At 39.2% G+C, this 12,082-nt stretch overlaps 2 protein-coding genes across 2 annotated transcripts; both read left to right on the top strand.

The window, feature by feature from the left end:
• The first annotated feature begins 4,869 nt into the window (after positions 1-4,869).
• On the top strand, positions 4,870-5,956 carry LOC122024869 (probable carbohydrate esterase At4g34215). The gene has a single exon (XM_042583591.1). The coding sequence runs from the start codon at positions 4,892-4,894 to the stop codon at positions 5,738-5,740; it is 849 nt and encodes a 282-aa protein (XP_042439525.1). The 5' UTR covers positions 4,870-4,891; the 3' UTR covers positions 5,741-5,956.
• Positions 5,957-10,982: 5,026 nt separating this feature from the next.
• Positions 10,983-12,033, top strand: LOC122024444 (probable carbohydrate esterase At4g34215). Its single transcript, XM_042583075.1, has one exon. It carries the CDS (start codon positions 11,014-11,016, stop codon positions 11,824-11,826), a length of 813 nt encoding a protein of 270 aa, XP_042439009.1. The 5' UTR covers positions 10,983-11,013; the 3' UTR covers positions 11,827-12,033.
• Positions 12,034-12,082: the final 49 nt, after the last annotated feature.

The raw sequence follows: 12,082 nt of genomic DNA, 5'->3' as shown, positions 1-12,082 counted from the left end.
GACGATCGCGTGGGCACCCGGTGGATGTGGCAGGGAAGGAAGCTGGAGATAGGAGATATCGTGATTTGGGCTCCTTTGTCTTCCGATTGGCTGGCCACTACATGATCTATCCACCCGTTCCTTGTCTTCTCTGTCTGATCTTCAATTTTTTTTTTTTTTCAAATATACACGACTAATAAAATAAATCTAGTTAGTTTGACTAATCTGAATTATCGATTTGATTTTATAAAAAAATTTTATTGATTATAAGTATGAATTAGAAAAAGTTCGTGCAGTCAAAAAATCTAATAATCCAATTTAGAAAAAAATTTCTATAAATTTATTATAACTAAAAATTAAATTATAAATATTTTGATAACAATCTAAATACCTTAATTGCTTGATAGCCAAGGACACAAATATAGGCGACGGGGATAACAAGGTGTGGATCAGTGGATGTCCTCCTATAGTCCATTAATTCACTTTGAATCATGAAAAACGTCTCATTTTTTATTTTTTATTAAAAGTGTCCACCTTTCTCCATTATATTATTCAAAATTATTATTTCTTATTATTCAATCTATCAATTTGTTATAGGATCAGGATAAGTTCATATTATAGTTATTGTGATTTTATAATTGTCATGGTTATTATAGTAATTATAATTTTATTATTGCAATATAAATATTATTAAATAATATAAGTCTATATTGTATCTATTATTCATTATTTTAAAGTAAGGATGTAAGTATTTAGTTAATTCGATCAACAATTAAACTGAATTAATCAAATATCGATTTAACTAATATAATTTTCGCTAATACTAAAATTTTATTAAAATTGATGTAATTAAATCAAATTAAAAATTTATTATTTTGATTAATACCGAATTTTAATATATATAATAATTATAATTTGATATTTTTTAAACATAATTCAACCTTAAAATAACAAAAATTACAAATAATATTAAATATAAAACATTAAACAAATATTATAAATTATATATAAAACCTAATAAATAAAATTCAATTTTTTATTGTTTAAATAATTCGGTTAACCAAATTTTTAAATCCGAAATCGAAATCAAGCTTAATTAAGCGATATTTTTAAAAATAAAAATTAAATATTTCTAAATTGATCAAACCAAATTTTTAAAATAAATCGATTCCATCGATTTAATCGAATAATTGCACACCCCTATTTTAAGGGCAACTTGGGGTGATGGATATGAGTGAGTAAGACGTTTAATTTTTGTTTTTTAAAAAATATCATTGATTAAAAAAACATTCCTTTGTTTTTTCTTGTAATTAAAGTAAATACTCAATTAAAGTATTTAACAAGTATTATAAAGCTGCACAACTAAGAAATTATAATACTTAGTATTTAACTCAATTAAAATATCACATAATACTTAGTATTTAACAAGTAATTATATAGTTTTTTTCATGTGGGCTTAAAGATTTGTTTTTTCTCTCGTAATTAAAGTAAAACGTTTATATTTTTTTTCTTGAATCAAATAGTTGCACAACTAAGATTATAAAAAATAGAATATAACCTAATATTATTTGATTCAATACGTTTAGGAGGTTATAATGTATAACCAAATTTCTAATTTACTATATTATCCTTATTCAAGAAGTCCACACCTTGAATATCCGTCTTCTCACCCTGACCTCGCTGTAGAAGTGCTCCATCGCCCTCTCATCCTAACCCTACGTCTGCCACTCCACCTTCTCTACGAACGTTAGCATCTTCTCCTTCTGCTCTACTGTGAACTTGATCCAGAACCTCTTCCTCGACATCATGAACTATCGATGCGCCGCTAAATCTTCACCCGACGACTCCATTTTGGTGTTCTTCTTCATTGTCTTCCAAAAATTGTTGCGCCAATTTCTTGTCATTGAAGGCAGGTGCCTTCTCTAGAACATTCCCCTTCCACTCTTTCATCATCGCCGACCTTTGCCATAGTAGTTTCTCCTTTTGTCATTGTTCTCCGCCACGCAAATTGTATCTTCTATATCAAGCCACCACTTGTTCTTCCGCGTTGTCTTGACCACTATTTGCATCGATCGTCTTTCGAACACTATGGTCTCCCCTAATCATGCACTAGCTAGTGGGATGCAGTTCATCCCCTGCTCTAATTGGAATGTAATTTTGAGATTTTTTTTATTAACTCCGGAATCGTGAAAAAAACGTACACTTTCAATATATTCCGATTCAGCATTAAATCATAAAAATATAAAAATATAAAATTGTTTTATAGAAATTTAAAATTGAAATATATAAATACATTTTAGAAAGTCATTAAATATTAAAAAAAAAATGATGCAAATGATTTCATTGTCTTAATTAGATACGAATGAAGAGGTTAATTAGGCGAATCGGATGTCTTGTATTAATCAAATTGGTTCGATCGAAACATGACATATCGATCGTAGCTAATTATCGGTCGAGCCTAAGCAAGCATAACTCGTCAGATCCAAATCTTTCAATCGATCTAAAGCGTAACCCCACCAATCAAATAAGGCCTATCTGCTAATTTGACTTGTCAACCTATGGCTTGACAGATCCAGTCAAACTAATTATTTCTCACTGGAACCATTCAATCACGCCAAGTTGACCAGTTGATTTTCTTTTATTATTATTCGTATACTTATAAAAGGGCCAGCACATAAAAAGAAATTGTATGTCTTCTATCATTTAAAATGTGTTAATATAGAAGGATTGTTCACGAGAATGGATTGCAATCCACGTCATCATGATGCCTTCTTTGCCTGGCTGGCAATCCATGGAAGGCAAGTTCTGCGGACGCCCTTAAACTGGAACACAAGATGCATTTATCTCTTTGATGCCCACAATTACATATAAAATTACTGTTTATATTTTAGTACAAATTTAAATTTTTTATGTATGCGCCAAACTATTGATTGGATATATGAATAAAAAATATATGATATATAAAAATATAATGTAAATAATTAAAGTAGATAATATAAAATATGGAGATATTATAATGCATAGTCAATTTCTATAAAGGTCAACTTGGAGTGTCTGATATAGCCGGCCCTACAAGTGATAAAAGGGGAAGCACACCCGGCCCACGTCCCATGAAGGAGATAAATGATGATAACTAAAAAGATAAGTAGATGAAAATTGAATTATACGTGTGCCCAATAACATAAAGGTAAATTAGAAAACTGAGTTAAACTATTATATTCGTCTTAATTATGTCTTTTATTTAAATAATTTTTTCTTTGCCAAATTGTTTGACCTTCTTTTCATTTTTCTGTTAGTGTTTGTTTGGCAAGCTTGTAAGTTTTAGATAAAAATTTTAATACTTTACCAAATACATTTTGTCAAATCCAAATTGATTCATATTTATTCCATAATAAAATTCTAGAAATGAATAAAAACAACTAAGTATTATATTATTATAAATTCTTGATTCAAATTTTTTAATTATTATATATTAATATTAAATAACATAAATTTAAACCAGCTTATTTATTGGTTTTCCCAAAAAAAAAAAAAAATCTTATCACATACAATAAAAAAAATATGGATGTTTCATCATCTTCATAGAAAATTAATCCATATAATGACCAATTTAACTGTATCATATATCATATAATGTATAATTCATAGTAAACAAAATCTTCTGGTTCATAAATTATGGACCAAAAGATGTTCCATTGATTATGTGGTGGATTATGATGGATTCTATATATTTACATGATATGATCCATCAAAATGAACTAATTTATAAAGTGGATCATTTTTTGATTCGTACATTACGAATTAGAGGATTCGTGCTCAATGCATAGTGAATGGTAATATATGATAGTGTTTGATATTAATAATTTAATATGCAAAGTATAGAAAATAAATTTTCTAAGTCATGTGAAATATTAATTTTAGTCCCATGTCGATTTAAATTGGCTGAAAAATAAAAGGGAAATTTAAATGATCATTTTCGTTAAAAAAGTGTCTTTTTTTAAACTAAGTTAAAATTATTTTAATTTATTTAAAATTAATGTATAAAAGTATATATTAAATTAATTTATTATAGTAAACATCATGTCATCAAATTACAAGAAAAGAGATAATATGGGTCCATTTATAACGACCCTCCAACGACAGGGGTGGGAATATTAGATTAATTTATATTACTAAACTGTAATAATATGTGATTTACAGTAACGTGTATTGCGGCAAGTCACAACTAACTTATATATTAAATTAATTTACATTATAGTAGCTAGGCGATTTACATTAACATATTGTGCCAACAAACTGTTTAGCTGATATAATAATATTAAATTAATATTACAAGTAACAAGATGCTTATTTAAATTTATACAAGTTGTTAAAATCAAAACGAACCAATAAAATTTTATAATATACAATATTTTTCCAATTTATAATTCTAAAAAGGTAAATTAAAATCAAATGAGAAATCTCTTCTACTCTACAAATGGAAGCTACATGGAGGTGGGTAAAAAGTAGGTTAATCAAATTAATTAAAGTCTGAATTAATTCCAAGTTAAAATTTTAATTAAGTTAATTTAGAAATTTAATTTATTTAATTAAAATAATTAGTATTTTAAATAAAAAATTAAATTTCGATTTTCAAATTTAGAATTCAACTATAGATGATTTTTAACAAGATTGATTAAAATCAAAATGGAATAAAAATATAGGTCGATTTAGTTTTCTATCAAATTAACTGATAAAAAGTTCGAAATTTTAATTGAATTGGTTGGGTCAATTTGATTAATTAATTGTTCAGACCTAACCACATGTGCGACACGTACGGACTAGCTTAACGGCATATGCGGCATCTATTATTTAAACACGAGAAACAGCGGAATGGCGCAGTCCGTTCCAACGGAGGTGATTCCCGTAAACGATGCCGTCCGTTGGATCACGGGCGCTCGCGCTGCTCTGCCTCGCAGTGCTCGCCTCCGCGCGACGACTTGATCCCCGTCGCCCGCTGTCCGGCTACGATCGGACGGCGCCCGAGGCGCTCATCTTCGTGCTCGCGGGACAGAGCAACATGGCCGGGAATGGCGGCGTCAACGGCGGCCCTTGGGACGGCGTTGTCCCGCCGCAGTGCCGCCCGAGCAGCTCCATCCTGCGCCTCGACGCGCGCCTCCACTGGGAGGTGGCGCGGGAGCCGCTCCACGCCGACATCGACGTCAACATGAGCTGCGGCGTCGGCCCCGGCATGCCCTTCGCCCACGCGCTACTCACCTCCTCCCTCTTCCCGCGCCATCCGCCGCCGACGATCGGCCTGGTGCCCTGCGCTATCGGCGGGACCAGCATCCAGGAGTGGGCGCGCGGGACGCCACTGTACGGCAGCTTAGTGAGGCGAGCGACGGCGGCGGCGGCGGCGGCGGCGGCGGCGGCGGGGAGGCTGGCAGCGGTGCTGTGGTACCAGGGCGAGAGCGACACAGTGGTGCGCGCGGACGCGGAAGCCTACAGGGGACGCATGAAGAGGCTGATACGGGACCTGCGGGCGGATCTCTTCTCGCCGGAGCTGCCCCTGATCCAGGTGGCTCTTGCGTCAGGAGAAGGCAATTTCACAGAAGTGGTAAGGCATGCGCAGAAGGGCATCAAGGTCCCTAATGTCGCTTGTGTTGACGGCAAAGGTTTGCCACTCGAGGCAGATCATGTCCACCTGACGACCGAAGCCCAAGTGAAGCTTGGGAAGATGCTAGCAAAAGCCTATTTGAAATTAACTGCAACGGCGGATTAACGTACGTGTCCGTTCATCACTCAACATCGAGCTCACTGCTAAGCTCGATCAGCCTCAGTTCCTCAGGTTGCATGTGTTCTAGCAATTGCTTCAATAATGTTTTTCATTTTGCTCCAACTTCACAATTTCATTGTGTGGGAATTAAGTAAACGAAAGATATAGAAATTGCAAATGCAGGGTAAAGAAAACACTGCTTATCTTCTAAAATCACACAAACCACGGTTAAAATGATGGCAAAATTTATTTTCAGCTTCTTTATCTATATGTTCTAATAGACTGGAAGTAGGGCAAAATGATGTATAATAATGATATCACAGCCATCACAACTAGTTTGGATAATTATATTGGTGAAACGTGGTTATCCCGCTAGTTATAATGCTTCTGGGAAAAGAAAAACTTCAAAGTAACTAATGGCTGAAAGCTTGTGTGGACAACTATATGTGGAGCTCAATTGACCATATCTAAGAGCATCTGTAATGTTAATGTGTTATAACATTCACCATCTCATCAAAAGATATGGGGTCCACTACCACATATTCATTATAACAACATATTTCTTTTACTCACATCTCTTTTAACATTAATATGGGCCCCACCATCCACTTATTCATCCTTTTATTAGTTTTTTAAATAATATTAAAAATTTTATAATTTAAAAAAGAAAAAAAATATTAAAAAATTAAGAGAGAGTGTTCAAAGGTGTTCAAACCTTTGAAGACCCTCTCTCCTCTCTCTTGTGAGTGGGCATTATAATGCCCACTCACAATGGAGAGGGGGTGTTAATTAAATAAGTATTATAACACCCATTTAACACCCCATTATGGGTGCCCTAAGGATGTCTAATGAAATTTAATCTAGTCAATCTCGATCACACTAATCTGGTCTGAGAAAACTAATAAATATATGCACATTTAATGTGCCATATACTGTTGCTATAAGATTATATAAGTAAATATCTCAAAATCTTCCCTAACAGTTAGCTGCATAAGTTTCAACTTATGTAGTTCTTCCATCAGATCTTAAACATAATAAATAGTTGACGGTATAATCCAAAACCCCTTAACATAATATATTGATGAGGAGATTGATTTGCAATCATGTGGGCTATAATACATATATAAGTTATGTCTTCTCCCGATGTACTTAAGTGTTATAACTCCTTGAGACAGTGAAAGAATTAATGTGGTAAAAGGTGAAGCACTCGTCCACAGTGTACCTGTCAGTCCGTTCTAGGATCAATACAAAGGAAGTAAATTATAGTGATCCCGTCCGGAAGCTGAGTCAGACGGACCGTCGGGTGAGGTGGATGAAATGTTGACGAAGTTACGACATCCTGGAGGGGTGTGTGCTGAGATGTCCTCTATGTTGACCGAGTTTTCGAAAGTCCTCTGGTCAACGCTACCTGCAGCCAGCGACCAGATTGACCCGGCCCCCGGTACCCCGATGCTCGAGGTAGCTCCAACGAATATATGAGTACAAGACTAAGCCATAAAATAATGAAATATGCATAGAATATGAACGGAGAATGTACCCTGGCCCAGGGGGGCGCCCTCGGATGGGACGCGGCTCGAGTTATCGCGACCCGGAAGAATAGACGACTCCCGATCAGGATGAAGAGCTGGATCTAACGACGCGAAGCAAGACGTGGCACGGGGCCAGAAGGTAAGCTGCAGGTCGGGGGATAATGGTGGCATGCAGGCCGGGAACTAATATCGGTACGCAGACCAGGCACTGATATCGGCATGCAGACCGGGAACTAATATCGGCACGTAGGCCGGGACACAAGATCGGCACGCAGGCCGGGACACAAGCTCGGCACGTAGGCCGGGACACAAGATCGACACGCAGGCCGGGAACTAACGACAGGAGCGGAATACGGTCAAATCAGTGGCGCTCAACAATAAACAAGGCACAAAGGCTGAAACACCACAACACACGAAGCTGGGACAAGATAACAGCACGAAGGTCGGCACACAGCAAGACGAAATCGGAGCCGAGGCGAAATCGACGTAAGGACGGCCGACACGTGGACTGTTGGGTGCGTGGGGGTTGCTGGTCAGGGAGGGCACAGCACACGGAGGCGTGAGGAGTCGGAAGCTGCGTCAGCGAGCAGGCCCGCAGTGCCCGAGGACTGCCGGCGGGAGAAGCTGCTGCGTATGGACCGGGAGAGAGGGGATGGTTCTGTCCCGGCCTCGGCAGCGGCGTACATGAGCGCTGGAAAGGTGGTGGCTCGGCTGCAGCTCCGGCGAGAGGAGGAGGAGGATGAGAAGTTATTGGCGCCAGTCCCACAGCAGTGCCGCAAGGAGTAGAAGGAGAGTAATGGAGCGCCGACGAAGAGGAGGGAGAAGAAGAGTGGGAAGCCGGCGGCGTCGGCTGGAGCAGCAGTGTCCTGGGGAAGAAAAGGAGGGAAGCAGTAGTGTCGGCTCCGGCGAAGGGAGAGAGGAGGAAGAAGAGGAGGTGCGGCCGGAGGCGAGGGAGAGTAGAGGAGGAGAAGAGGGGGTGGCCGGCATCGGCTCCGGCGACAGCGTCGGAGAGGGAGGAAGAAGCTGTTTCTGTTGGCGGCGGCGGAGAGAAAACGAAGCCCCTCCTCTCTTGCATGCTACAGTGGAAGCCGAAGGCCGGCGGCCGACACCGGCGCCGACGAGAAGCAAGAGAGGGCGAGGGAGCATCTGCTGTTGGCGGCGCTCGAGCAGAAGCCATGAACCCCCTTTGTACAGTAACCCTTCTCCCCTTAAAACCCTACTAGTAAAAAGATAAAAATGCCCCTCCTTCACCCTTTAATTCATTCTCTGCCCTCTCTCCCTATCCGTATCATATAGTAACTGAGGATGTTAGTGGATGGGGAATGAATTATCCCGGAGTGCAGGATTTATACCCTGCCAACCCTGGGACTTGACCCCTTGATCTCATATGGTAAACTACAAACTATTGACCATCTCAGCTAAGCCTGTCAGGACGACAATGAAAGAATTAATGAACATTGAATGAGATGCATTACATCATGGCTTTATTGAAAATAATAGTTTAAATAAGAGACATTATCTTGATTTGTTGCACAATAATTATTATTCATCAGCAAGCAAATCATATTTACTTCTCAATCACCCCCATGGGTTGGCATAGTTGGTACCTTCATGGATGATTGTTTTAATATTTCTCGGGATCAATTTTCAGTGGGTGTAAAATGTCTCGCTTTGTGCAACCTCTCCCATCCAAAGGATCATTGTGCTAGGGCAAATGCCCCTATGATTTATCCTATTCCAGATAGTATGGAGCTAACTTGGAAAGGTTATTAAGGTGATGGCTTCACCTTTTTGCCTACTTCTCAATCAAAGGTAGAAGGTTAAAAATGCCCCCAGTGGATATCACATTTATTACTTATATGTGATGTTATTGTAATAGGTAATAAGGTAATAGGGAAACGTGCTCGCGTTTCCTCGGGGTCCTATATAAGGACCCCCAGATGTCGACGAAGGGATGCGCAACTCTTTACTGTAGCCACACTACGCTGCCTCTCTAGTGTCCTGACTTGAGCGTCGGAGGACCGTCGCCGGGAAACCCCTCCCGGCTCGGCTTCTTTACAGGTCCGTTGGAGAGCTACACCACCAGTCGAAGACAGTGGAGCGTGCCACGTCCCCAGCGTCCATCGACTCAGCGCTTGGACAGGATCAACTTCAATTGCTCAAGGGCAGAGATACCTGCCACTGCCTTCTCATGGGCAGAACATAGTGCCCTTTTAGCCGACCTTAAACCTAAGCAATGAGGTTCTTGTTGGTTGCTACTCGGAATATTGTACCGGTTCCCCTATACAAAAAATTTGTACAAGTCCTGAACCATTCCTAACAACCGCGAGTGATGGTCGCGACCTCACAGTAGTCATGCGTTGCAACAGTCGGCGGTGGCCATCCGTGGTCGCAATCTTACGGGGTTCGCGTGTGGTCGCTACGTCACGACGGTTGAGTATCACAGAGGAGCCATGACCTCATGGTGACCGCGACCTTATGAAGTTGAGTGCTCATAATTTTTTTTTTTATTATTATTATCTTTATTTTCTCTCCTCTATGTAATTTTTCCATGTATATTTTTCTTTCTCTCTCCCTATACGTTTTTTTTTTTGTTTTTATTTATTCATGTAGTCTTGTTATTTCCTTTCTCGTATCTTTTTCAACCCATTTTTTCCACCATTAATTTCTTTCTTTCCCCTTTGCATCTTTCAAGGTAATCCGTAAACATAACATTAGAAAAATTATGGACGCTCGTTATTAATTTAAAATAGTATAATGCTTAGAAAAAAAAAAACAAAATTACACCAATGCAAACGCTGATGCCTTTATATGCTTGACACGCATTTTGTCCCGCATAGAAGATAAATTCTACGAACACTCATATACGGGATGCATTTATTTCTTCGTTTCCCAAAATTACATAAAAAATTACTGTATTTATAATTTAAATTAGATTTTATTTCAATGTTTATTGTACAAATTTAAAATTTTATATATCAATAAGAAGCCTAGCTATTGATGGGATATATGAATAAAAATATCTAATATATAAAAATGCAAATAATTATAGAAGATAATATAAAATATGGATATATTATAATGCATACTATATGATAATATATGATAGTGTTGATATTAATAATTCATTATATAAATTATTCGAAATAAAATTTCAACTAGTAAGTTAGTAAAATTTTTAATTTTAATCCCATGTCAATTCAAATTGAATAAACATTAAAAAGAGAATCTAAATTATCATTTCTTTAAAACATGTTTTTTTTAAAAAAAGTTAACTTTAATTTATTTAAAATTAATACATAAAAGCATGAATTAAAATTAAAGGAAAATATTAAATTAATCTATATTACTATACTGTAGTGGCAAGGCGATCAGCCACTAACTGACATTAAATTAATATTTTTAAAAATAACTAAAAAGATAATAAGTCCACTTAATTTTTGCATATTTAAATTTCTACAAATTGTTAAAATCAAAACAAATCAAATCACTGAAATTTTATAATATATAATATTTTTTTCAATTGATAATTCTAAAACAAAGTAAATTGAAATCAAATGGGAAATCTCCACAGGTTTGAATAGGGAACTGGAGCGGAGGCTGCAGGCCTGCAACTTCCATCTCTGTCTTGAATGATTTCAGAGTCTTCGTCTGCAACGGCCGCATCGTATTATTTATATTATTTAAATACGAGAAACAGCGTCAATTAATTAATGGTGCAGTCCGCTCCAACAGAGGCAATTCCAGTAAATGATGGCGTCCATTGTATCACGGGCGCTCGCGCTGCTCTGCCTCGTAGTGCTCGCCTCCGCGCTGTCCGGCCACGACCAGACGTCGGCCGGGGCGCTCATCTTCGTGCTCGCTGGACAGAGCAACATGGCCGGGCGTGGCGGCGTCTGCGTCGACCGTTGGGACGGCGTCGTACCGCCGCAGTGCCGCCCGAGCCGCTCCATCCTGCGCCTCGACGCGCGCCTCCGCTGGGAGGTGGCGCGGGAGCCGCTCCACGCCGACATCGACGTCAACAAGTCCTGCGGCGTCGGCCCCGGCATGCCCTTCGCCCACGCGCTACTTACCTCCTCCCTCCTCCCTCGCCAGCCGCCGCCGGAGATCGGCCTGGTTCCCTGCGCCGTCGGCGGGACCAGCATCCAGGAGTGGGCGCGCGGGACGGCACTGTACGGCAGCTTAGTGCTGCGAGCGAGGTCGGCGACGGCGGCGGGGAGGCTGGCGGCGGTGCTCTGGTATCAGGGCGAGAGCGACACAGTGGCGCGCGAGGACGCGGAGGCCTACGGGGGACGCATGGAGAGGCTGATACAGGACCTGCGGGCGGATCTCTTCTCGCCGGAGCTGCGCCTGATCCAGGTGGCTCTTGCGTCAGGAGAAGGCAATTTCACAGAAGTGGTAAGGCAGGCGCAGAAGGGCATCAAGCTCCCTAATGTCGCCTGTGTTGACGGCAGAGGATTGCCACTCGAGGCAGATCATGTTCACCTGACGACCAAAGCCCAAGTGAAGCTTGGGAAGATGCTCGCAGAAGCCTACTTGAGCTTAACTGTAATGGCGGATTAACGTTTCCATTCATTACTCGACATCGAGCTCACTGCTAAACTCACCCTCAGTTCCTCAGATCTCAAGTTGGGTTTCATGTGTTCTAGCAATTACTTCAATAATGGTTTTCATTTGCTCCAATGTCAGGGAATTAAGTAAACGAAGCTATGAAGATAGGAAAACTATAGAAATTGCAAATGCAGAGTAAAGACTGCTTATTTTCTAAAATCACACAGACCACGGTTAATTTTTTTTATTTATAAAAAAAGTATTTTTT

This window comes from Zingiber officinale, chromosome 9B (genome assembly GCF_018446385.1).
Source record: "Zingiber officinale cultivar Zhangliang chromosome 9B, Zo_v1.1, whole genome shotgun sequence".
NCBI classification, from domain to species: Eukaryota; Viridiplantae; Streptophyta; class Magnoliopsida; order Zingiberales; family Zingiberaceae; genus Zingiber; species Zingiber officinale.
This window is presented reverse-complemented; position numbering and strand designations above follow the sequence as displayed.